General features: G+C 42.1%; 2 protein-coding genes across 3 annotated transcripts in view; one reads left to right on the top strand and one right to left on the bottom strand.

The window, feature by feature from the left end:
- TEX10 (testis expressed 10) overlaps positions 1-17,544 on the top strand; it is a 124,970-nt gene extending 107,426 nt beyond the window's left edge. For both annotated transcript variants that reach the window (XM_074945126.1, XM_074945125.1), the window contains exons 13-15: positions 8,652-8,833; positions 11,836-12,046; positions 14,430-17,544. In XM_074945126.1, coding sequence (XP_074801227.1) covers positions 8,652-8,833; positions 11,836-12,046; positions 14,430-14,543 — 507 coding nt within the window. In that variant the 3' untranslated portion in view covers positions 14,544-17,544. The remainder of the gene's footprint in view (positions 1-8,651; positions 8,834-11,835; positions 12,047-14,429) is intronic.
- Positions 14,393-26,827, bottom strand: part of INVS (inversin) — a 210,119-nt gene continuing 197,684 nt past the window's right edge. The window contains exons 15-17 of the mRNA XM_074945124.1: positions 23,876-24,108; positions 21,361-21,441; positions 14,393-16,795 (exon numbers count right to left, since the gene is read on the bottom strand). Of these exons, the coding sequence (XP_074801225.1) occupies positions 16,680-16,795; positions 21,361-21,441; positions 23,876-24,108 (430 nt within the window). The 3' untranslated portion in view covers positions 14,393-16,679. The remainder of the gene's footprint in view (positions 16,796-21,360; positions 21,442-23,875; positions 24,109-26,827) is intronic.

The following is a 26,827-nucleotide window of genomic DNA, read 5'->3' on the forward strand; positions in this document are numbered from 1 at the left end:
GAGTGTTGGCCCATTCGATTAAGTCTTAGGCTACTTCCTCTGTCTTTCTGGCTCACATGTCCATCTAGGACATTTGTAAGGCAGCAATCTGATGATCAGTCCCTGTGTTTGTCCCTCACTGTGCCATTCTCTCATCAATCTAAAGACAATGCCAGATTTGGATGGGTGGTCCTACAGTCCCTGTTCAAGTAGACTCCAAGCCCACTTCCTGTTCAAACTGCTTGAGAGTCACCTACAGCTGAATGGACATGTGAAATCACTCAAATTAAAAATGATTACTAACCTTTTTTTATAACTGATACTCTTCAAAATGTGTTGCACATGTCCATTCCATGACCTTTCCCACTTCCCCTCTATTGGCGTCTATATGGTAGAAAGAAATAACAAGCGCCATGGATAGCTCCACCCGTTATGGCTCTGTGTAGTGGTGTGAGGCAACAGAGGTCACTTGTGCCGCCCTGGCAGGTGCTGCTGAGGGAAAAATCTCCAACTGTGTGTGAGGCATGCACACATCTGTAGTGAAATGGACATGTGCTACACATCTTGGAAAAACAAGAGTTACAGGAAAAGGTTGGTAACCGTTTCTTGTGGCTGAAATACTCCTCCATAACAGGACACATACCTAGACTGTATCAGAGAAATTTGAAGCACAACTCAAATACAGGAGGATTCTGCTGTCAGGGAAATATAGTTTAAGCATTTGAATGCAGGAGTTTGCCAGTGTGGAAATGTTCCATGGAGTACATTCTTCAGTGCTCTGTTTTACTTGAATGTTTACTTGATCAGTTTCCCTGCTCGTTACTGAATCTTCTCCACTGTTTTGAGATTCTGTACTGGAGTGACCAGAACCTATGCATTTTGCTCTAGGTGCCTCTGTTAAATATTGTGCTCAATGATTTATTCTTCTTTGAGTGTTGGTTCCTGTGTGTATTCCACTGTGGGTAAACGTGCGCTTCATGCTCTTTGAGACCAGTGAATTCTTTCAAGTAGTGTCCATGGGTCCACACCTCTACTCTCCTTGTGCTCCACTCCAAGGGTAAAAGGATGGACTGGACCAACCACCTCTCCAGTTCCTTCTTACCACAGCATGGCCTGGATCGGAATCCTCCAGTGTCTGGAGCTGACACTTTCTATTCTTTCTGTAAATATTCAAAGTTATATATATTATTATTTATTTTTTGTTGTTTGTGGTTTGCTAATTCCCTAGTTAGTGTTAAAATCCCCACCCTGGGGAACACTCCTAGTTCTCCTGGTGTGGGATTTAGATTATGCCCAGTATACTGGCCTTCAAAAACTGCGCCTCCTGCCCTGCTCCTTTTTGGTCACCAAGAACCATTGCATTGCCTCTGCTGCTTCAGAGAAGCTCATATCTCTGCCAAGTGTAGTATCTGTTGCTCTTTTCCCAGCAGCGTACCCGAGTCAGACCCAGGCCAGGGAGATCCCCCCCGTACATCAGGCAGAGTTGGCAAGGAGCATGCCCCTAGTACTAGGAAAGGACCCCTTTGGCTGGTCCCCCTCATGAGAGTAAAGGGCACTCTCTTAAACATAAACCCAGATCTTCTTCTAGATTCACTAAGAGGAGAGATCCCTCCCTGTCAAAGTTGGGTGAGCCTTCATGTCCAAGCCATAAGGAGTTAGGTCCTCCTAAGCCACATGGTCATGTTCAAAAGATGTATAGGAGCAAGACGCCTTTGGTACCAGGCTCTGCATTGACTTTGACACTGACTGCAGTGCCACCTAAAATGAAACACTGGGACTCTAAGGACCAGGAACTGCCAGTATCATCATCAACCGTGTGGTCAGAGACTCATTCGCTGACGGTACTGTCACGGCCCCATAAAGAACTGCTGTATACACCTACTCTGATGGTATGGACTGACAAGACGCAACTTCTGAATGTGCCGGTGACTTATACCAGTCCAGACAATATCTTCATCTTCCCAGACCCACAATCTTTCTTGATATTGGGACCAGTCCTCACCAGGGAGATAAAAATGCCTACAGGAATCTAGGATTCCGGAAGAAACCTATCCCCATCCCATCCACTATCCACAGTCTCCTCTCAGGGATGCCGACAGCAGTACAATGCAGCTGGATCCAGTCTTTTCATCTTTGGGAAAGTCAGATGTATCAGTGGAACTGCTTCTCCGCCACCTAAGAATTCAGACCAGAAACGGGATTGAGAATCTCCTGGAACCAGGTTTGGCCACCCAGGAAGGAACTTCCTCCTCGGGACCAGTGTGTACCCAATGCCACCACAATCTGCCTTTTGATTCCTCATACTGTCCTTATTTGGGACCCTTACACATGTTCCCTGGACTCTGTCCATTCCAACAGGTAATCTTATCACCATTCTCTTCCAAGATGTCAGTCTGAAACCACTGAGCCCATAGAAAAAGGAGAAGATGAGCTGGATCTGCCAGTTCCACTGGGCTCTGTCATGGTAGTCACCCAATGAAGCAGTCACTCCAGCCTCTCCACCTCCCCCAGATGATTATAGACAGTTTCAGGAGCTGTTATGGAGAGGCGGAAGAACTCCAGATCTCCCTAGAAGAGATCCAGGACCCCCAGCATAAGCTCCTGGATATCCTGCAACCTGCGGGCTCCAATCAGGTTTGCACACCCAGTAAATAAAGTCATTAGAACTGACAAGGGTTGTGTGTCACACACTGGCTACCTGTGCCCCCCTCCAAGTGGTCAGAGAAGTGATACTTTGTCCTCGCTAAAGGAGGGGAGTTCTTCTTATCCACCCTGCTGCAAACTCCTCAGTGGTCCAGGTGGCCATGCAAAGATCCAGACAACACCTAAGGGCCATCCCTGCAGATAAGGAGGCCAAGCGTCTCAGCCTTCTGGGAAGGAAGATGATTACATCTATCAGCCTGCAGTTTAAAATCTCAAACTATCAAGCCTTTCTCACCAAATATAATTTCCTGAATTACTCTAAATTTCTAGACTTTAGGGACAAGTTGCCCCGGGAGGACAGGGTTTAGTTTCAAACTCTTATTGATGGGGGCAAACTGCTGGCCAGAACCTCTTTATAAGCTGCAGTCAATGCAGCTGATACGGCATCAAGAGCAATGACAGCCACCACTGTGATGTGACAGGAGTAATGGCTGCACTCTTCGGGGTTTCCCCAGGGATGTTCAAAACACTGTATTACCTTTCTGTGAGACTCATCTTTTCAATGAGAAGATGGACAAGTGTTTGTACGTGTTGAAAGACTCAAGGGCAACTCTCTGTTTCCTGGGCATATATGCACTTGCCCCAAAGAAAAAATACTTTTAACAACCCTACAAACCAAGGCCCTTACCTCAATCCTTCTATCACCAGTGCTCCTATGAGCCACCCTGCAAATGACAGAAAATGTAGAGGCCACAATAATAGACACATGGGTGCTGGATATCATCCGTTCTGGCTATACCGTCAAGATTTTCTACCCACCTCCTCCAAAACTCATTTCCCTGTCCCTTTTCAAGGACCACACTCATGAAAGGCTCCTCCTTCAGGAGGTATAGTCTCTTCTCCAACAGGGATCAATATAGCAGGTACCCCCTCAATACTGGGGTTCTAGTTGAAATATTTCCCAAGAAGAAAGGAGGTTGGAGACCCATTTTTGACCTGTGTCAACTCAATGCTTTTATTTGCCAACTGAAATTCTGCATGGTTACATTGGCATTGATAATACCATCTGTCAAAAAAGGCACAGGGTTCATGGCTTTTGATATGAAAGGTGCATACTTTCTTGTAGAAATTCATCCCTCCCACAGATGATTCCTCAGGTTTGTGGTGGGCCCCACCAATACCAATACAGGGTGCTCCCCTTGGGTTTAGCTGCAGCTCCCAGAGTCATCACAAAAGTGTTCTCAGTATTTGTAGCTCAGCTCAGATGAGGCGGCTCCTCCACCTTCCTGTACTTGGACAACCAGCTTCTGACTGGCAGGTCTTGCCTGGAAGACTTAACGACAACCTCGTCACTGCTCCACCTTCTAGCGTCTCTGGTAATTTGCGCAAATGTGGGGAAGTCTACACTGACTCCAATGCAGACCATAGAATTTATAGGAGCAACATTGAATCTAATCAGGGTGAAGGCCTGTGTCCCCATGGATAGATTTCATGCCAGGGGTGCTCTGATAGATCTAGTTATGCATAGCCCTTGAACATCAGTTCAGATATGCCTAACTCCCCTGGGCTATATAGCGTCATGTATTTATGCAATGCTATTTGCTAGACTCCTCCTCCATTGCCTAGAGACTTGGCTCCAAACAGTATATAGACGAAGCAAGCACAGCATGAATACTATAGTGATAATTCCTTCCGCTCCGGTATGGTGGAGTGACCCTGGACATGTGTTTATGGGAGTTCCGTTTCTAGCCCCGACACCCAACAAGACAATAATTACAGATGCCTCTATGATGGGCTGGGGAGCCCACATGGACAATCACACAGAGCAAGGCACTCTGACACCTTGGGAAGCTCAAATGCATATCTTCTGGAACTGAGAGCTGTACGAGAAGGTTGCAAAACATTCCTGCTATTCATACTATCCTATCCCATCCCATCCTGATAATATTGGAAAACATAACTGCCCATTTCTATATAAACCAGCAGGAAGGTGCATGCTCTGTCCCCCTCTGCATGGAAGTGGTGTATACAGAGCCACATCGCCCTATTGGCACTGTACTTCCCAGGTACCCAGAATTCACTGGCAGGTAGCCTCAGCGGACATTTCACCATCAACATGAGTGGCAATATCATGATTCAGTAGTAAACAGCATCGTCACTCATTGGGGAACCCCCACTTAGGACCTATTTGCCTCGTAGGCAAATAGGAAGTGCAACATATATAGCTCCAAGGGAGCTCAAGGTCAGTACTCCGGGGCGATGCTCATTTCCTACCTTGGATTGATCACTTCAGTTATGCCTTCCCTGTCAGCCCACTACTACGTCAGGGTTTGCAGAAGATTTGACTGTACAAGGCACATTGCTCCCAGATGGCCCAGACAGTTCTGATTACCAAGCCTCCTACAAATGTCGTCCCTTCTGCCCATCAGCATTTGGACCTTTCCGGATCTTTTGATCCAGAAAAATGGTAGGGTTAGGAATCCCAACTCTGATGCTCTTTATCTCACAGCTTGGTATATGGATGGATGTTGAACCGATAATGTTCCTGCCGTGAAGCTGTGCAAAACATTCTTCACCAGAAAATGTTACCTAGCCAAATGGAAAAATTTCTCTGCCTGGGCCCAGTAAAACCATGTATCTTCAGAGACAGTCCAAAATAGGGGGAATATCTGCTATCTTCTTACTCTTAAAATGGCAGGCCCTTCCCGTAGCTCACTGTGGGTTGACCTGATGGCGATTAGCATGTGTCATCCACCATCAGATGGTTACTCAGTCTTTTCCTACTGCCAATTTGGCTCAGTCACCCCTTTGAGTGAGTGGTGTTGCGACCTGTTGCACAGGGTTACCACACCACTCAAATTTGGCCTGGCCGCCCCTCCATCTGGCATAACAGAGGGGCACCCGGGCCATATTTGAGTGGCATTGAGACTCCATGTTGCAATGCCATTATTAGAAGACTCGCCGCTCCTCCCTTAGAAAGTTTGACGAGGGGCACACCTCTCACTTGAGACCTCTGCTTTCCGAGCAAAGAATTAAATGCATTAAAACAAGCTAAAACAAAAGTGGCATTAATTCACAAATTCTGTCTATAAAATAAGATGATTTTGATAAAACGCAGAGAGATGGGGTGGTTTGCTTACACAGCTCAGCAGGAAAGAGACATAAAAGATGTTTTGGTTTTGGCAAACATCAAACTTTATTTTATATTCAGTTCTCAGATCGCTGACTCTGAAAGTAGATTTAAAAGGGGAGTTGAATAATCATCCCATCTACTGCATATGCCCCAAAGTACCCTTAACTGGTTTTCTCTGTGAAGATACTAACAAAGGATCAACTCCTGCAACACAGCGGAGCATCAAGTTAAACTTCATGAGTAGTGTTAACAAAGCCAATGATTAGCGTAAAAGTAGTAGTCACTATGCCAAAAGAAAAGATACGGTCCAGATACATTACTAGGACTTCTGGGTGATTTTAATCTAGCTAACTTCAGTATTAGAGTGTTTCAAGTGCCAGGATTGGAAATCTGCTAAATAGGTTTAACTGCTGAAATCATCATGAGAATGAGAACAAAGACACCTGGAGCGTTCATGATCAAATAAGATGGCATTTATTTAGAAAAGTTATTGTCCTTTACAAAATGCCAATGGAAGAGCAACCGAATGGGGTGTGTTTCCTTTTAACTACAGCAGACAGCAAGCAGAAATGACTGCTAGGTAGCCTGTCCCTTTTTTATACCCTTGTTTAGGGGCATAAGGAGTTAGGAAGCCTGGATGCAGACACTGCAAAGCAGAAAATGTCAATTTCAGGCGTATTGAGGCATTTATCAGGAGTGGGGATCCACACAGATAATGCTTGAAGAACGGATTCTTTCTGTACAAAATGCTTTATTCTGAAATAAATATTCTCCTTCAAATCAGTAGGTAAATATCAGTTTTAGCCAATCATGCATCTCTATATCTGGGAAGTGATCAGATAATTTCTTGACTGAGTCTTTTGGCACTTAAGAGATTTCAAGAATATTTTACTGCATACACCTGAATATCTGTGTTCAATACATCTGATAGATAATTTAACATCCTGACTCACAATGTGTATAGAAGACAGTTATTCATAGATTCTAAGGCCAGAGGGTCCATTATGACCCCCCGAATAACACAAACCATAGATTATCACCCTATTTCTGCATCAAGCCCATCACTTCATGAGTAGTGTTTGCTTGGAGAGAATTAACCCTGTAATGTTCCAACAAGAACGTTTGTCCTCCTTTATTGTAAATGAAGTATTCCTACTAGAAATTTGAAATTTTTTTACGCTTTTCACCCACCTACTGACCAATCACACCCACAAATCATATTCTGTATTTCCATAGTAAAATTATTAACAAAGCTAGATGGACTAAAAATTTTTACCTGTTTTCAAAACTGGAAATACAAACATGCCACCTCATAAGTGAATCGCCAGCTGGTTGCTTGAAAACTAGAACTGTTTGTTGCAAGCTTGACTAGTCTAAAACTGGTTTTATATTCAGATAAACAATGCTTCATTAGTATTGATGACCAGCGTGTGAATCTTATCAAAGATTTTTTTAAATGGCCAAATACAGTAGAACAAAGATTCTAGCACCAGAATGGCATTTCAGAACTCATATCTTTTTAATTGTCCACATCTATGAAAAAAAAAGATTGGAAAATTGTGGTTTTCAGCCTTCTGTTTATCTGCTTTGCCTATGCCAATCTTTGCTTATGTTCATGATGATATACTCTCAGTATTACAGTGCGGGAATGATTGGTTCAGGAAACTGTGGGCTCACTGTACAATATTCTTCATCAGTTTTAATTTTACTCATAGCGCCAATGCAGTAAAGCACTTAAGTACATGCTTAACTTTAAGCAGGTGAGTAGTCCCATTGCTTATCCACTAGATCCCTTCCTTTTTTAAAAAGACCAACCAAAGGGTGTCACCCTATCCCTGTGACCCTTCATTCCAGTTTCAAGTGGTGGGAGGGCTGTTCTCTATCCCATGATATAATCTGGAAAGGAGGGAAGGCACACAGCCTGTTCTGTCTAGACTGCTCTTCTTGCGTATGCCTTGGCATTCTTTGGAGCAAGGCTCAAGGCTTTGTTTCCTTTTTAGTTTAGTTTGAGATGAGTGCTGTATGTGTGATTTTCCTTCCCAGTTGTTTGGGCTACCTGCTTACTATCCGTTCACGTTGCCAGTGGTCATAGGACATTGGAAGATTTTATAAACACTACTGTAATTACTGATAAATGAACATTAATTTCCCATTTGGCTACACAGAGATGTGTAGTGAAGGAAATTTGTGTCTACTCTTTACTGGTGACCTCAAATGAAAATTTGTCAAAGCATTGTGGATCCAGATTGGTACCGCCGATTAGTGCTCTTCAGTTTGATGTTGGATCCTGTTATTTCACTTTGTAGGCTGGGAACACTGCAAAAAAAGTTTGTGTGTGTGGCGTAGATTCTGTGCTCAAGAGTGACCTGTCTGCATTAGGCAGCAGTGCTGATGGGTCCAAGTGAGTCCTGTCTAGTCTCTGATGGGAGAAGTGGTGGCTGTAATGCAGGACTTTTGGACTGGGAAATTTCAAGTGGGAGAAAAATAGGGCTTGTTGTGAAACACGGAGAACTCTTCCACCCCCAGCCAAAAAAAGCAACACCAGTGGGCTATTGCTTTTGTTTTTCTGATCATCTTTGCTTTAAATCCTTATCTTGAGCTGGAATGAATGTTTAACTAAATGTAACAAACGCGGCATTGCTATATGGCATATTTTGTTTAATTATTACTGGATATTTAGATTTACGTTAATAGTTTACCTTCAGTTTAACATGGGAGTCGCTTCCCGAGGGAAAATGAGGGCAATTTTTAAAAATTGTTGAATGTATTAATTTGAATAGGAGGGTAAGTGATTTTTTTGTGATATTCTAGAAGAGAAACATTCTACGCTAGCCGTGTTTGTATGCCAATAAAAGACTGTTTGTGTCAGAGATAATGAACTTGTTTTGTCTCCTAGGTTGGACTGGCTGTAATACCTGATAGCACAGCTGGATCTATTTTGTGTGCCATGAGTAAGCTCCTGGATCAAGCTTGCATCCTTAGTGAAAATCTACACAAATTTCTTGCCTCTTGCTGTTATAGTCTTCTTTACTTCCTGTTAACTTTAGACAAAGAGGATGCAGAACATGTGCAGAAGAGGTAATGCTTGTTGTAAATGGCAGAGAATTTTTAAAATTTTCTTTAATTTAACATCTGTGTTTGAATACTTGTGACTTTTTTCACTTTGTGCTTTGGCCCCTGTTCGTGCTTATTCTGAAATAATTGTTGGATTTAGGAAAATCCCACCATATGTACGGTTAGCTGGAATTATAAAAAGTTATTTCAAAGCTTTTGCTTATTATAGTTGTAGGTTATGTCAGAAAACAGTGTTCTGTCTTGGCACTGGAAAGGTAGGCATTCATACCTTAATCTTTGGATTTAGCCTTTGGTTCATTAGGAACAGTGAAAGTGACACTTAAAATTCTTGGATTTAGAAAGTCATTGTTCTAAGACACTAGTGCTTTTAATTAGTCTATACTCTTAACTAACTAGAATATTGAGCTTTAGCAAAGCTGCTCAGACATGATTTTACAGAATTTGGAAATCAGTTTGACTAAAAAAGGCTAGATATATTTAAACCATGCAAGTATGTTTACCACTGTGGATGGAATGTATTTTTTTTTTAGAGAGACAAGATAGATGAGGTAATATCTTTTATTGGTGAAAGAGACAAGATTTTGAGCTTACACGGAGCTCTTTTTCAGGCCTGGGAAAGGTACTCAGAATGTCACAGTTAAATAGAAGGTGGAACAGATTGTTTGGCGTAAGTGATTAACACTCATTCAGGGTGAAGTGGCATGTTAACAGCTCTTTAGTCATAGGCCAAAAAAGGAAGGTTATCCGGTTACAGATTGTTGTAATAAGCCATAAATCCAGTGTCTTTATTAAGTCCATGATTTTTAGTGTCTATCAGAGTTATGAATTTCAAATCCCAGGCTTGTCCTTTGAAGATGTTGTGCAGGTTTCCTTTGAGGATGAGGACTGAGAGGTCAGATATGCAGTGATTGTTTTGTGAAGAGTGCTCGCCCAAGGCTGATATGGTGTTTTTGTTTCATTGTTTGTCTGTGTGAGTTCATTCAAGAGCATAGCAATTATTTGGTTTCACTCACATAGTTGTCATAAGGGCATTTAGTGCACTGGATAGGGAACGCCACGCTGTAATAGGGAAGCGCAGGACTCATGGATCTTGAAAGGTGTGTTGTGGAGGGTGTTAATAATCATAGCAGTGGAGATATGTCTGTGCATTTTGCATCTGTTGTTATAGCAGGGTCTAGTCCCGCTTTGAGTTGGTGTGTCCTGGTCTTTGAGGAGCTTGCTTCTGATGATGAGGTTGGGGGTTATTTGAAGGCCAGAAGAGGGGGTTCAGGAAAGATTTCTTTCAGGATGTGGCCCCCACTGAATATTGTTTACTGTAATTGTTTAATGATATCCCGAATAGGTTCCAGTGTGGGATGGTAGGTGACAACTAGGGGTGTGTGGTCAGAGGGCTTTTTCTTCACACATTGAAGCAAGTTCACTTGGGGTATTTGGGTGGCCTGTTCCAAGATGCAGTCTACTTCTCTGGGGAGTATCCTTGTTTGGTGAAGGTAGTTTTGAGTGTGTTAAGGTGTGTATCCTACATACTCTGTGCTTTCTGACTGCCTGACTGTAAATAACAGATTTCTTGGTGCGTTTGGGGTGGTTATTGGATCTGTGAAGGTAGGTATACTGATTTGTGTAGGGTCCCATTGTTGAAACTGATTGTGGTGTTCAGGAAGTTGAGGCTGGTGTGGGAGTGTTCTAGAGAGAGTTTAATGGACGGGTGGTGGTTGTTAAAGCTATGGTGGAAATACTATGAGGGAGTTTGTTGTCAGTCCAGAGGATGAAAATATTATTGATGTATCTCTGGTATGTCACTGGTTTTGTGATGCATTTGTCCAGAAATTCGTCCTCAAGGTGGTCCATGAAGAGGTTGGCACACTGGGGAGCCATCCTAGTTCCTATGGCTGTTCCTGTGGTTTGGACAAAGTGTGTGTGTGTTGAATGTAAAGTTGTAATGGGTGAAACTTTGATGTTGATGAGGAGGAAACGGATGATGTTGACTGTGTGTTTGGGGTGGATATCCGAGGGTTGTCCGTTGTCGTATAGATATCTGGGGCAGGCAGCGATGCTCTCATTGTGAGGGTGTTGGTGTATTGGAAGGTGACATCCATCATGGCAAGGGTGGTGTGCTGAGAAAAGTTGTTAGTATTGCAGAGTTTCTGAAGGAAGTCAGTTGGGTCCTGCAGGAAACTAGCCCTTTGTGTGGTGAGTGGTTTTGAGCATGGTTTCTTTGAGTTCTGATATTCCTTTAGTAACCATGGCCAGATGTGGGTCTGCTTGGGTTCCCTTGATTGTGTATCTTGGTAAGCATGCAGAAGGTCCTTGGGGTGGGTTTGTGGGGGGTGAGGTTGTAGAGTTTCTGTTGGAGTTGTCTGGGGAAGGATTTGATGATATCCTTAAATTCCTGGGTGAATTGTGGTGTGGGGGGGTCTTCGTTGAATTCTTTGTAGTAGGTGGTATCGGAGAGTTGACAATTGGCCTTGTTAATGTAGTCACCACAGTTGAGGACTATTATAGCACCCCTTTTGTATGCTGGTTTGATCACTATCTGGGGTGGTTGGATTTCAGGGACAGTATAGCTGTTCTCTCAGTAATGGAGAGATTGTGGTGGATGGGATGTTAACCGCTGTACAATAAAGAGAACAATTGTTCTCATATTATATAGTTTTTAGTTTTAGAATTTACATTAAAAACTGTATGTAGGACCTAGTTATTAGTTTATGACTGATAAACACTTCATTGCAGACTGGATGTAAATATGTATTCTCCTGTACTTGCTGTGTAACCCTTGTGGAATATTGTATTTCTCTAATACTCTCTCATGTGGATTCACTGCATCCCCATGAATTGCCATATGTGTATAGTTGAAAACAGCCTATCAGATCTATCAGTCTTAACTTTATGGGCACCTTGATTTGTGCAGATAAGGATATGGCCTGGGAGCACATTTCCAACACACTTCTATTCTGCGCTTGAGAAATTGCCAGCTCTGTTCATTGGTTGTTATTTCCTCTCCCCAGGGACATGTTGTGGGGATCGTGTATTTCAGTGCTAGCTCTGGTGCCACGAGTGTTGAGGTTGATGCTGCAGAGTCTTCAAGTGAGCAGGGCCTGTCGGGAAGAACTGCCTGTCATTGGTCAGTTGCTGCGTTTGCTAATGCAGCATGGACAGCTCAGGAGTCACATGGTGACAAGTGAACTTCTTGTGCAACAGATTGTCAAGGATATTATGGTATGAAACTATTTTTTTTCCCAGAAGACTTCAAGAATATCTTCTTCTAGCAGTGAGAATAAACCTCAACAACCCTAATCTGCATACAACACTCATTTAAATCACATACAAAAAAGACACCCAGAGTGTGGCTTGTGGTGTCCAAATTTTGGTCCATAGCTGCCTTTTGTGTGCCTTGACAGGGCGGCCCACAGAATAGGGGGGCACCTATGTGAACATGTGCTACTTCTCAGTGATGATCCTCACTGGCTGCTGTGTCATGCGGCATTCTCTGGGACTGCCAAAAGCGTGCAGTACGCCACTATCAATCAGTGTCAGGAAAGCCATTCCATTGCTGCTGGGCAGATTTCTCTGCGTAAGCTCTCGCTGACAAGGAAGACCAACCTCTAAACTTGTAGCCATGGGGGGAACAGTGACCAAGTAAAGGGGCCCTGGACACCAAAATCTATTGAGTGGCAAAAGGCATCTGAGGTTGGTTATTTTCGTTACAGACAACAACTTGATATAGAAGGGACTACAGTGAAGGAGACAAACGAGGGTCAATCCATGAGTTTACACTAAAACAGTAAAACATTTGAGATTTGTCAAAAATAAGGAACCTGATAGTTTGTCACTGAGTTAGAGAACAGCATCAAATTGGAACAAACTTTCCTAAAATATGTACAGCCACACTTCACTACCTGGGTGGGGGAGAAAGGGCAGAGACCCAGCACGAATCAGTGCGGCCTGTGGCTCAGCAAATCTTGAAAGAAGGGCTGTCTAATTGGGGAACATTGTGTAACTGCAAAACACTTACTGCTTCTGTTTGCTGAGTGGGCTGCCGCCAGGATTTCTCCGCAGTATTACTGTGCTTGTTTTGGGACTGTCGATCTGAGAAGCAGGTGTCTCAAATAGGTTACTTGTTTTGCTGGAGTGGGCTAGGATGTTCTTTAGCTTTAAAGACGGAGGGCAAATGTGGCTTTTTTAGACTTCAGTAGGTGGCTGTGCATTCCCCCAGGCCTAGCATGTCCACAGGAGCCAGTAAGGCTACAGCCTCACTTAGGGTGGCGTGTAGAATACAGGCACCACACGTGTAGCTAAACACCACAGTGAAAGGCAGGTTGTGTACTTGTCACTGCCGTGTGTAGCTACACCTGGCAGTGAAAGGCTCCAGGAGCAGGAAAGGCTCTGACAGCTCCAGGGAGCTGCCGGAGCCTTTGCCCGCTGCTTCCACACTGCCGGAGCCTTCCCTGAGACATGGGAGACTGCTGGGGCGTGTACTCTGCTCTACTCACCTATACCATGTCTCACCATTCACGCTGCTCTGGATACCTGTGCTAGTGGGGCATGCAGTGTTACTTTCCACACCACCCTCAGTGGAGATGTGCCCTAAAAGAGCCTCTGCCATATTCTGTGAAGAGAAGATGACAGACTTGGTTTCTGGGGTTTAACACCGTGGTATTTAAACCTGCTTGGCCAGAGCCTGTGGTGTTACACTCCCTGTGGGCATAACTAGCATGCTAGAGTATTCTCTACCCTAGAGCTCTCAGTGGTTCATCTAGGGCAGGGATTGGCGCGACCTCTGGCACACGGCCCACCAGGGTAAGCCCCATGGCGGGCCGGGCTGATTTGTTTACCTGCTGCGTCCGCAGGTTCGGCTGATCACGGCTCCCACTGGCTGCAGTTCGCCGTTCCAGGCCAATGGGGACTGTGGGAAGCGGCACGGGCCGAGCCATGTGCTGGACACCACTTCCTGCAGCCCCCGGTGGCCTGGAGCTTCAATTGGCTGAACCTGTGGATGCGGCAGGTAAACAAACCGGCCCGGCCCGCCAGGGACTTGGCCTGGCAGGCCGCAGGCCAAAGGTTGGCAGTCCCTGATCTAGTGGTAGCCCTGGTGAGAATGTTTTTATAAAGCTCCTTACTATAGACATGGCCAGTGAGTCTTCCAATCATTTCCACTAATGATTAGGAAATGCATTGTAAATTGCTGAATTGGAACTAAGCAAACAAACATGATTAAAATAGCATAGAGACTGCATAATGGTACACTCTGAAATAATTGCAAGTGAATGACACTTATCAGATAAATTCACATACCCTTCATAGTATCGTAGAAATGATCTGTAGCTGATCTTGTAAAAAGTAATGAAGTTTTAAAATTATCATTTCACTAGAGCACTGTCTCTCTGCTAATGTTTCTTGAACTCCAAATGATGGCTTCTCCTTTTCTCAGTAATTACGTGGTATGTAAATGAACAAGGTTCCTCTGTATTTGATTTCTTGTTTGCAATAGAATTTCTGGTTAACTGAAAATATCAAGCCAACAAACGGAAGCTTCATGAATAGTACTGTTAGTTTATTGGGTCGCATGTGGGGTTTTCAACCTGTTTCCTTTTTGCTCCAGACATTGAAGAGTGCTGAAGTCCAAGAGCAATGGCTAACAGACCTCCATTACTGTTTCAACATATATCTTGCCACACATCCACCGGGACCCGGTGCTATTAGCACAGAATATTGAAGAGATGAACATTGTACATCTGCTTTGAAGCGTTTACTTCCATTTGATTCTGAATGGAAAATGTTGGAACAATGTTTATAACAAACATTTTTTAAGTGGAACTTAAATAAAAAAAATTTCATAAAATCTGTTTGTACTACATTACTTTGGTCTTGAAGCAAGAAAGTAACATTGCAGTGGAAGTAGTTTAGGTAAGACTGTTGACTGCAGGAGAGAATATGCTGAGGACAATCCCAGCTGTTGAAGTGAAAATATTAAATGCTGTCACTGTGGAGAGCATCTCCTTTGTTTATTGGATTCTTGTATTGACTCCAGTCATTTTCCATTATTTATACTAACATTTAAAAGATTTCATTGTGTAATAGCCCACCTTAAAAAGCATGAGTAATATTTTTGTATTGTATAACAGTATTTTGGATATTTATTGAATATAAAAAATAGAAATGTAGTAAAGAATAAAGTCAGAGTAATAAAATACAATATGCTTAGGACAAAAGTAAGGAAAAAAGGAACATGTTACATACATATTTTTTCTTAAAAAACATGTCCACCGAAGTCTTGCCCTTGTCTGCCTTTCATTTCACTTGAGAAGTCAATGGCAACACTCCAGCTCACGTCAGTGGGAGAAGAAGGCCCCATGGTATGCATGGCAATATAAAAAAAATTGACTATTTCACTAACAAAGACATTTCCTTTGGTTTGAGGGGAGAGAGGGAAGTGGTGAAATCCTGGCCCCACTGACTTTTATAGGGCCAGCCTTTCACCCTAGAAACTTAACAGTTAACATGGTCCTTTCTTTCAGTCACAATTTCTACCAGTACGTTAGCATCGAACAGTGAGCTCAAACACAATGTTTCTTTCTCTTCAGTGATGAATCAGAGCGTACAGGTTGCTGTTGAGCAGATGCACTCATTCCTAGTGGAGGCTATACTTTCTGCTCTGCATAGATTTTGAGGTACTTATTACAGGTAATTTCACGCTTTTGGTACTCTGAATTTGGGGTGAAATGAGACACAGTGACAAAGATTTTCTAAAATAGTTAACCCTTTGCTCTGCACACCTAGCTTGTGATTAGAGCAGTTTGGAAAAAATGATTTCAGTCCCTCAGGAAATTCCAATACTTTGGCATTTGCTTTCATCCCAAAAAGTAAAATCAAATTTTTGTGGGATGAAAAGTTCTGAGAAACTTTGACTTGGAAATATTGAAACAAAAACTTTCAACATTTTTTGACTAAATAAAAAATTGACCATTTCAGCCACAATGAAATTGACGCAGGGCAGCCATCTAAAAGGACGTAAACACAAAGTATGGAGAGACATTGGTTAGGATATTCCCGAGGGGGTACGCTATGGTAATGAACAAAGAATTTTAATATGTAGCAATACTAGGAATTTTCACTTCATAGCAGAGTGTGGAATAATCTCAAAGGAAAGGGTGGGAGCCATATTAGTTCACCCCCCTTTAAAATTCAGAATAAATATGTGGATTGCATTGAGAAACTGGCTGTTTCATAGATCTGGATATTAACTGGGTGATAGGAGGGGAGGTTGGGTTTCTAATTTAGAGGGAATTTCAGCTCCCTAATTTTTAATCTAAGTGTAGAACTAGCCCTTGTTTTATGCTTTTTACCTAGAGAAAACTACTTGCTTGTATTGTTTCCCAGGAAGTTTTATTTTAGCTTTCATAAATCAGAAGTGCTGTGATAGGGTTGGAGAAGAGAGAGAAGGCAATACTGTACATGTTCATTATATAAAGTTTTTTTTCAAGCCCCGTACGTGGCTGAACGTACGGCTGTAATTAACACTCAAAACATATTTACAGATAATTTTGATAAATTCTGTAAATTGCTAATTCCAGCCCACTTCTCAACTTTACAGAATTTCAAATGTCATCATGTTAGTAAATAAATTACTTTTTAATTCTACATTTCATTGGTACACGAAATGAGTTCAACTCCCTGGAAGTCTGGTTTGGCATTACAGCACCGAGATAATACAAGAATGGAAAATACCTGTGTTAGCTTAATATTTTGTATACTTTTTTCAATTACAAAAAAGATTTCATACATCCCTGTAGAACCGGGGAGTAGTCTTTAAATTGTTCTCAGGTTCCCTATTACTACTTCTCAGCTTTGCTTAATGCTTGGGTCTTTTGGTTTTTGACTTTGCAGCAGTGGTTGGTCTCATGTTGTATGAAAACTGCTTCAGTTTCCCTTCATTCTCCAGCAGATGAACATACTGCAGGTTGCTTACTGTAAAAACAAAAAATGTTGTGAGTTCTGTGGGGTAATACAGATTTTTTTTCAAAGAAAAGCTGCAGTCTGCTGTGGATCCTAGCCTTCACGTCTGCATAAATTATGAATACTTTGTTATGTAAATGAGGCCATTTAACAGAACTGTCCAAAGTTTCATCAGCACACCAAATACAAAACCCTTCTTGACAACTCCGCTTGAGTCCATGGTTCTGTTTCGCTCTATCACAAGCTGGGGAGGCAGGCACGTTCATTACTGCGCTTCATGTAAACAGAATTTTCAAAAGTACTTAAGTGACTTAGGCACCTACATCTCTTTGACTGACTTTGCTCTAGCTAATTATTGAAACGTTTACAGGTGACAGGCATATCACTGACAACAGCTGGCTTGTTGAAATTAACCAGGCAACGGCAAGATACTTTGTTTAGTATTGTTTGTGGGAGCTTGACGATTTACAAACCTTTCATTTGAAAACAAAACAAGGACTTCTCACAGCGTGCACGCGCCTGTTCTAGGCTTGCTCAGTTTTGAACTCCAAGAGTGGAATCCAGCTTGACCCCTGCAGAACCTGCTTCCGAAGTCGGGAATTCCAAACTCCCGACAGTTTTTCTATCATATGTACAAAATATTATATATCTGACAAACAGTGGTGTGGTTTTTTTTACCTAGTTCATGATGCAACATGTAAATAACTTGCCTGCCACAAGATGGTATAAAGAATAAAAGTGCCAAGATTGTGATAAAAAGACAGCCATTTGCAATCAGTTATTTTAAACAAAAACTTCCTGGTTGCAGTTATTTGTCAAAGATGGTCTGGGGTGGCAGGGGAACCGTGCTTTCTCTCCCCTTCCCCATGGGCTAAAATAGGGTTTTCAGAACATCCAGCAAGTTCAGTTTTTATCCTTTGCCATGTTCTCCCTTCACCCATCTTGTGGAGCAGCGGCTGTGCTTCCTTCCAGGGCTTTGCCGCTGTACCACACCTGGGGCTGTACCACACCTCCCATCAATACCACTTTTTTGTCCCCATCCCAAAATGTTCAGCCTGCGTACGCCAGTGAGGATGTTAAACTAGTTTGGTGCCAGTCTCCAGTTGGCAGATTTGTCACCGTACACTTTTTCACAAGGCACAAGAATGTTTGTTAGTGCCAATATTCTTCTCCTTCCCAGCTGTTCCCTTCTCAGAGAAATGAATCAAACTTGAGTCCATTTTGACCTACGCTAGACAACTACGTCAAAAATACTGTTTCTGGCATTAGCCGCTGACAGCTCTGAACTTTTCCAACAAACTTAATGTCATGCACGAAGGGCGTCAGATGGAAAACACGTGACTGTCTTTAAGACAGGGCTAAAGTTCCCTAAGCTCCTGTTAGGTGAATGAAAGTAGGTACTGTTCTACAGGCACCGGGCAAAGTTCCTATCGCTATCCTACTTGTCACCAAGTTATGAAAGGTAAAGTCCACTCGACGCTGCAAAAGAAAGCCTTTCTATTTCATAAAAGACAAGAGCAGAGAGATTTGTTGCCCCTAAAACCGAAGAACTAATCAAAACTCTATTTAAGTTTTAAAATCTATCTTCAGCAGTTCCATGACTCAGTATGCAAAGGTAGCAGATGAAACACCTGTCTGGTAGCTTTCGAGGCTATACTGAGAATGACCAGAGGGGTTCTCTTAAATAGTGCAAGAAAGAGTGTCGGTTTGTCTCTCGTGAGACAGAAATGTGTCTACCGTTATAATGTAACTCCAAGGGCAGCGCTGCTTTAAGACTCCCCTGTGACTTGAGAGAGTTCTAAACGAGCCGGAGAGCACCAAGAAAAGGGTCTAGGAACATTTTTAGTTTTCTTTCATTATTGTCCTAACACCAAATATTTTAAATCAAGGAGTCCGCTTTTTAGCTATGCATGGTCTTGATTTTTGAGCCACAGCTGGTATGACTAGAGAGGACCGCTCTGGCCATTCAAACTGACCCTCTGATTTTGCAAAACTAATGACTGCATCACCCCTGCTACCACTGGTCTAAGCAGTCGCTGAATAACTGCAGAGCCAGGAATAGAACAGAGGTCCCTTGATCTTAGTTCAATTAATGTGGTCAACGTGTCCACATCCAATGGGCAGTTTTAGCAGGAAGGCCAAGGACTGAATGAATAGGAATAGGAACTACCCTCTCCCACAGAAGCAGGCCTAGCTCTGGGTAAAGTACTGCAGAGAACAATCCTATGCTGCCAAGGGCCTGACCTAATCTAGCATTAAAACGGACAGACAACAGTGTGCCTAGCAGCTGGTGCGCGCTTCTGTCACCAAAAGCAATCCACTGCCCATCTTAGGTTAGCGTATTGCTACGGGCGCAGGGCTGCATAATTTTCAGTTTCATTAAAACCAATTGTTGAAATACAGTTTTTCAGGAGTCTCAGTAACTCCTGAAATCAGGAAAATGGCAGGGTAAAGGGTATTGGCATTTTTTCTCTCTGTAACACTGAGTATACGAGAAAATGTCAGGTATAATTCTTTCTTTCCTGAGCAGGGTCCCTTAACACTCCTGTTGTTCTCCCTGAGTCCTGGATGCCTTTCAGCGGCAGATCTGGGCTAATGGCTACTTATGAGAACTAACCTGGAAAGGCTGAATAGCTCCCAATGTAATGGAAAGTGGTGAGAGGCCACTAGCCCTTTCTAATGGGCATCCTGGTACATGGGGAAAGGGACTGGGCATGGCTACTTTCCCCTCCATCTCTCACCCTGCCCTGCTGCCTTGAGTGCTGTATGTAGCAAGGCTACTCCCAAATGCAGACGGCTGACGTGAAAGGGATTTTAGGGCTCACATTTCAGCCTTTTAAGTAAGGTTAACACTTAGTGCAGTTCAACTCTGCAGAGTGATTCTAACAATGGCATTGTGGGCTCTGTGATCCCCAGATCAAACGTGTTTCATCTACCTAAACGGTAAGCAACTTGGGGCAGCCACAGTCTAGCGCCTAGCAGAGAGGGATCCTAGGCTCTACTGCAATACAAATAGTAAGTAAAAACATTTTTCTGCAGATTCAACATGGGATCTGAGTCAAGCTGGATTCATTCCATCTTCTGCACTCCTGCCGGTAACAGATTGTTACATGTGTGCAGCTCCAGTGCCCTCCGTCTCTATTCTCCATTCCCCATCTGGAATAACTCCTGCCCTCAGTGGCTCTGCACAGGTGTAACTGATTAGAACGTAACAAGCAATTCTGTAGCTGATGCACAAGGAGGAACAGAATCCAGCTCACTTTGTGAGCTGTGCTGGCTCTGCAGGAGATAGGAGTAAAAAGAAGAACAACGTGTTTTTTTATCACTGCAATCCGCAGCCAGGGGAGTGAATGCGCTCAGCATACAGATCTAGGGAGGAAGAAGATTCAATTTTTACATAGCACTTTTCAGCATAGAACAGTGGTGGGAAAGGCATCTTGGGGAGCAGGAATGGAAAGAGGGCCACGGTAATTAAAAATGAAGAGTAAAGATAAAAATCCCGCCCCCTCCCCCAATCCATCAATTACTCCCAAACACCGTCGGGAAACTACATCTAAACATAACCTGTGAGTGTGCAGAGTGTATGGCTTCTAGCTGTGGACCATTAAGAGCTGGTGTACAAATGTGACCTAATTGAAAAGGGACAAGCAGCCTGCATCCCCAGCGAGGGTGTGGAGTAATCAGTTCTTGGTAACATCGGCTGTGCTGTGCGGCAATGAGGCTGAAGGCAGAGGGCTGCTTTTCAGAATGCCAGAGGAATTCACCCATAACCTACTTGCTACTGGAGTGTGACTCAGTAGTAGAAAGAAAAAAGAAGAAAGTGCTTTCACCTTCACCACCTGTGTAACTGTCTCTCCCCCCCCTCCCCCCCCCCCGAACACTTCCCCTCAACGCATAACATCGCAGCGACAGGGATTTTAAAAATGTTTTTCTGCAGGAAGGTACCAGCCAAGCATCACTGGGAGCTGGTTCACAGATATGACATCGTAAAAAAGGTCTAACCAGCAAGCCAGAGTGTATCTGGGCAGTATGGTCAGATGTGGGTATCTGTGTCCACGAGCACATGTATGCAATTGTACTTGTCTACGGTAATTTATGTTCACAAATTCTCAGTGTGTGTAGAAATGTCGTATCTGTGCTTCCACATGGCCACCAGATACTGTGCTGGTAAATTAAGTGTGCACAAATATGTGTATACAAATGCACACAGGTGAGTTTAAACATCTCCCCTTCTCTGTAAACAGCCACCATGTAATAGGGTTTTTCCTACTCACATTTCTTTGAGCATATCTTGTTAAACAAACAAGTTAATATAAAAGAAAAAATTAAAAAATAATACTCAAAAGTCCAAAAGGAGTGACAGAACACGGAACCCCAGCTCTTTGGGTGCTAGCTGTCTAGGCACAATGATACCTTAGACTGGATGTTCACTTGGTTACCTCATTTTTTTAGTTTTATTATTATTACTATAGTTTTGTTTCCCTCATTTTCCTTTCATACTCAAGCCATCTAAAACTAACTATAACATTTTAAATTCCAGGAATGCTTCCAAAGCTTCACTAAGGCAGCACCCTTACCTGAGATCATGTGCACATCAGAAAGCTTATGCTTTGAAGAAGGTCTTGCTGGATGGCAAACTTTTCCTTCTTGAGAACGCCCTTTAAGAAACAAACGTGCATACTTTTACAAATTCACACCCAGGTGTGCTTATGTACAGTTATAGACCATTTCAATGTCAACTGCAGCACTCTCTTAATTTTAAACACAAAGACTTACATTAAAATAATCTTATCATAAAGAGTCTCATAAAACATTTACGATGGAAAATTGTTAGGGCTGTCAATCGATTAAAAATGTATCATGCGATTACTCACGCTGTTAAATAATAGAATACTATTCATTTAAATATATTTGGATGTTTTCTACATTTTCAAATATATTGATTTCAATTACAACACAGAATACGAAGTGTGCAGTGCTCACTTTATATTTATTTTTTATTAAAAATATTTGCACTGTAAAAAACACAAGAAATAGTATTTTTCAATTCACCTAATACAAGTATTGTAGTGCAATCTCTTTATCATGAAAGTTGAACTTACAAATGTAGAATTATGTACAGAAAAATAACTGCATTCAAAAATAAAACAATGTAAAAGAGCCTACAAGTCCACTCAGTCCTACTTCTTGTTCAGCCAATTGCTCAGATAAACATGTTTGTTTACATTTACAGGAGATAATGCTGCCTGCTTCTTGTTTACAATATAACCTGAAAATGAGAACAGGCGTTCGCATGGCACTGTTGTAGCCAGTGTTGCGAGATATTTACATGCCAGATGCGCTAAAGATTCCTATGTCCCTTCATGCTTCAAGCACCGTTCCAGAGGACGTGCTTCCATGCCAATGACAGGTTCTTCTCAATAATGATGCAAAGCAGTGCGGACTGACATATGTTCATTTTCATCATTTGAGTCAGATGCCACCAGCAGAAGGTTGATGGTTGGTTGGTGGTGGTGGTTCAGGTTCTGTAGTTTCCACATTGGAGTGTTGCTCTTTTAAGACTTCTGAAAGCACGTGTCACACCTCGTCCCTCTCAGATATTGGAGGGCCCTTCAGATTCTTAAAGCTTGGGTCGAGTGCTGTAGCTATCTTTAGATATCTCACATAGGTACCTTCTTAGTGTTTTGTCAAATCTGCAGAGAAAGTGTTCTTAAAAAGAACAATGTGCTGGGTCTTCATCCCAGATTGCTATAACATGAAATATATGGCAGAATGGGGGTAAAACAGAGCAGTCATACAATTCTCCCCCAAGGAGTTCAGTCACAAATGTAATTAATGCATTATTTTTTTAACGAGCATGATCAGCATGGAAGCATGTCCTCTGGAATGGTGGCCAAAGCATAAAGGGGCATACAAATGTTTAGCACATCTGGCACGTAAATACCTTGCAATGCCAGCTACGAAAGTGCTATGCAAACTCCTGTTCTCACTTTCAGGTGACACTGTAAATTAGAAGTGGGTAGCATTATCTCCCGTAAATGCAAACAAACTTGTTTGTCTTAGCAACTGGCTGAACACGAAGTAGGACTAAGTGGATTTGTAGGCTCTAAAGTTTTATATTATTTTGTTTTTGAGTGTAGTTAATGTAACAGAAAAATCTACTTTTGTAAGCTGCACTTTCATGATAAAGGATTGCACTACAGTACTTGTATGAGGTGAATTGAAAAATACTATTTGTCATTTTTACAGTGCAAATATTTGTAATCAAACATAATATAAAGTGAGCATTGTACATTTTGTATTCTGTATTGTAATTGAAATCAATATATTTGAAAATGGAGAAAAACATCCAAAAATATATAATAAATTTCCATTGGTATTCTATTGTTTAACAGTGCAATTAAAACTGTGATTAATCGCGATTAACTAAAAAAAAAAATTGTGATTAAAAAAATTAATCATGTGAGTTAACTGCTAGTAATCGACAGCGCTAAAAATTGTTAATATGATCCATAATGGAATTTCAAGTAACTTTTCGGTACATTCTGTAGTTTCTACACAAAATGTGGATAAATAAGTATATTTCCTTTTCAAGTTTTCCGCAGTGTTTGGTTGAATAATTATCAGAGTAAACCTGCATTCAACTCAGTGTTAGAAATGCTGAGTATGTGTACTTTAAAAATGAGCAGATAAGTAATATCACCTCCCAATCACCATATTCACCCCAAATTCAGGTCTGGTGAAACAGAAATATGGGAGATGTCTGTCTGTCTGTCTGAGGGACACCTGTCCTGGAGTAATGATATGCAGTGACCCATACTGTTTTAAAGTTAAAAAATCAGGTTTAGAAATGATTTGCTTCTAAAAGTATCCAAACTGCTTCCCCCCCTCCCCGACTTGGATTTATCTGTGTATTTAAAAAAAAAAAAAAAAAAAAAAAGGATTTCTAACTCTGATGCTGCAAAGTCCTTAGTAACTTGGGAAGTATTAAATCTATAGCAGACTCCAAAATCTAGGAAAATTGTGAGTTATGAAAGCATCAGCAACGAAACACTTAAATTCTGAAACTTTAAATTGCCGCAACAGAATTACCGTATATCTGCTTAAGGATGGATTGCTTGCTTGTTTTTATGGCTGAGTTGCTTTTATTTATAGATTTCAGGTTTTTACATGAAGACACTGATTTCAGAGGGCCATGGTTCAGCTGTTTCTTCCAAGCGACCTGGATGAAAAAAGCAGCTGTCTCTTGTCTCCATTTGTCTTCATCTTCTTTGCACTGCCGCTCAGCACTAAAAAGCTGGACCAACTTCTGTCTTAGCTGGTAACTGGAGAGAAGAGAAGAGCACTTGTTTTAGATGACCTGTTTTAACTTCAGTGTTTTACACGGATCAGTTCACATGGTGGATTACATGAGTAACTGGGAAAACAAAATTCCCACTGATGTGACAACTCATTTGGATAAGGAATGTTTGCTTAGCAGACAGAATAAGACCTGGGTTCAATTCCAGATGTGACCATTAATTTCACACAATTACTAAAGCAGACAACGACCATGGGTATCAAAAGTTACACTGGAATTTCAAACTATCTGCAGCCAAAATAATAAATAATGTACCAAAAAATCACCCAAAGTGAGGACAATATTAAGAACAAAACTACGTGTGGTGTAATCTATCAATAATACTACCTCTGTGTTCATTGCATTCACAACTGAATGTAGTGGCATAAACTTTTCTGGTGCATTCTCATGCATATTTGCAAATTAGGGACACAGTATAGGGGAAGATACTGGCTGAGTCTATTTCCTCTTTCTACACAGAACTTGAGAAGCTCTAAGGCCTGATTCTTCACTGCCTTGCAGCTTGTGCCATCATTTATACCTGAGCAATGTGGATGTAAAATGCTACCAACCAGAATAACAGTATTATGCACCCAGAGTTCTTCGTACTTCTGAAGGACTCTCAGTCCCTTCCCTGGTTTCTCCAATCTCTTAGTTTTCCCTAAATGTTTCACTCCATCTTTCTTCCAGTCTCTCTCCTAGCCTTACCACTGCAGCTGTGATGTGTCACTGACAGTTCACAAACATCCCTTCATATCCTCAGGACCAGGTCTGAGTCCCTCCCCTTCATTTGGCTAATAACACTTGCACAGAAGAGCTACATTTTTCCTTGCCTCAGATGTTAGTAGTCTGTGCTGTACTTGCATTTTATACTAGAGAATAAACTGACTGGCCCAAGAATCCACTCTAAATCTTCCTGCTATGACTTTTCCCCAGGTTAACAGTAACTTATTAATTATGACGGCATTTGATGCTATGGGATATAAGATGATGTCATTGGTGTTTGGCTGCTCTTCTGAAGTGAGTCAGTGAAATCCGTCTAGTTTCCACACCCCCATGAATCACTATCACACCTGTTGTTCATTGAGATCCATGCTGGAAGCCTCCACAGTGAAGAAAAGGAAGGAACGGATGCGAATGGACACAAATCCCATCTCACCTGGGAAGTAACGGCAGCCTTACACTGCTGCTGCCCAGGCTGTACCAGCTCTTTGACATTTGGTTTCTAGCACCTTTTACAACAAGTTTGAAAGTAAAACAAACTAATGCAACAGAACCAGAAGCAAAATCATCACCGGAATGTGCTATAAGCCATCGGACCAGAAGGCACATGAGACAGTGGACTGGATGGCTCAAGTGATCGTTAATGAGATCTAGAGCCTTTTACCGCTACAACAGGTTGTCTATTCAAGTCCAGGTGACCAAAAGTTACCAGCAGCTGTGCTTTTTCAGTGGCCTGAGTGAAATGAGCTGGTGCTCTCAGGTATGCCTATCACAAAACCCACTACCATCCCTACCCATGGCTGAAGCGGAGGCACAAAGGACTGAATATACAGGAAATCGGAACTACCCTCTCTTCCTCTGTGAGGTTGCCCGCCCATGCCAGATTGGTTTTGCGAATAGACACCACAAGTTTCCAGGGCTGTTATTCTGACACTTTTCACAAGTTCTACATTCATTTAAAAAAAGCTGAGAGAGAGCTGATGAAAAGCAAAGGCTACTACCGACATGAGGATCTAACTATTCAAAACAGAGCAACACTATAATGGTTAAGTCAAGAAGCAAGTAAACAAACATTTCTGTGGATTTGTTGCAGGCCTTCTTCCAGAGACAAGGAAGTGTTATCCATGTATGTGTTAAGTAACCTGAGCTTAGTCATAACAGTAGGCCATTACAGGAAAAAACCTGTACACTGCTGGATAACTAATGACTGTTGCTATTAATTTAGTCTACAAAATGTATGTAAAGACGAATGCAGAAAAAAACACTGGGTAACTGTTTAATAGCTGAGTGGAAAGGAATGTTAAACTGTACTCTGTGTTCGACAATTACTCCTGTATTAAGTGCTGCAGATATTTACTGATATATAAATCAAATGGTCACATGGACATTATATCCCGTCATTGCTATCAAAAACCTCAGAGAACCTTCTGGTAGTTTTTGGAGACACACAAATATTGCAGGGAACCAAAGGGGAGGTGAACCTATGTAGCTGTGCTTCAGCTTATGGCAAATATTCCACAAAAATGTGTCTATCTGGTTCTGAGGCAAAAAAGAAGGGAAGCAGGGGGTTAAATTTAAAAAAAAAAAACCCGCACAGTGCTGCGCTAACAAAAATTCAAAGCTCAGTCAGCACACTAGGTGCATATACCATGACTCTGAAGTGTATGTGTAGCAGGAATGAAAATGCTAGCAGTCTATGTGCTCAGGTTTACGGGTAAGGAGGCTTTGAACTTAAGAAAGTTGTAAGTAAAGTTAAAGATTTGTCTGAAAATAACAGACTGAAGTGCCTGATGCCAGCTGGAGATTTACAGTGACAGCAACCAAAAGATTTCCAGCTTTTGTCAATTCATTGTGGGCCCAAGAGAGTGCCACCAGCTTCAATGCACCAGACAAGGGAGCGAGGCAGACACAGGAACTGCAAGCCTCGGTGAGCAGGATAAGCAATTAACCTTTGGCAGGCCAGATGCCTTAACAGACACTTT

This window comes from Natator depressus, chromosome 2, assembly GCF_965152275.1.
Source record: "Natator depressus isolate rNatDep1 chromosome 2, rNatDep2.hap1, whole genome shotgun sequence".
In the NCBI taxonomy this organism is placed as follows: domain Eukaryota; kingdom Metazoa; phylum Chordata; order Testudines; family Cheloniidae; genus Natator; species Natator depressus.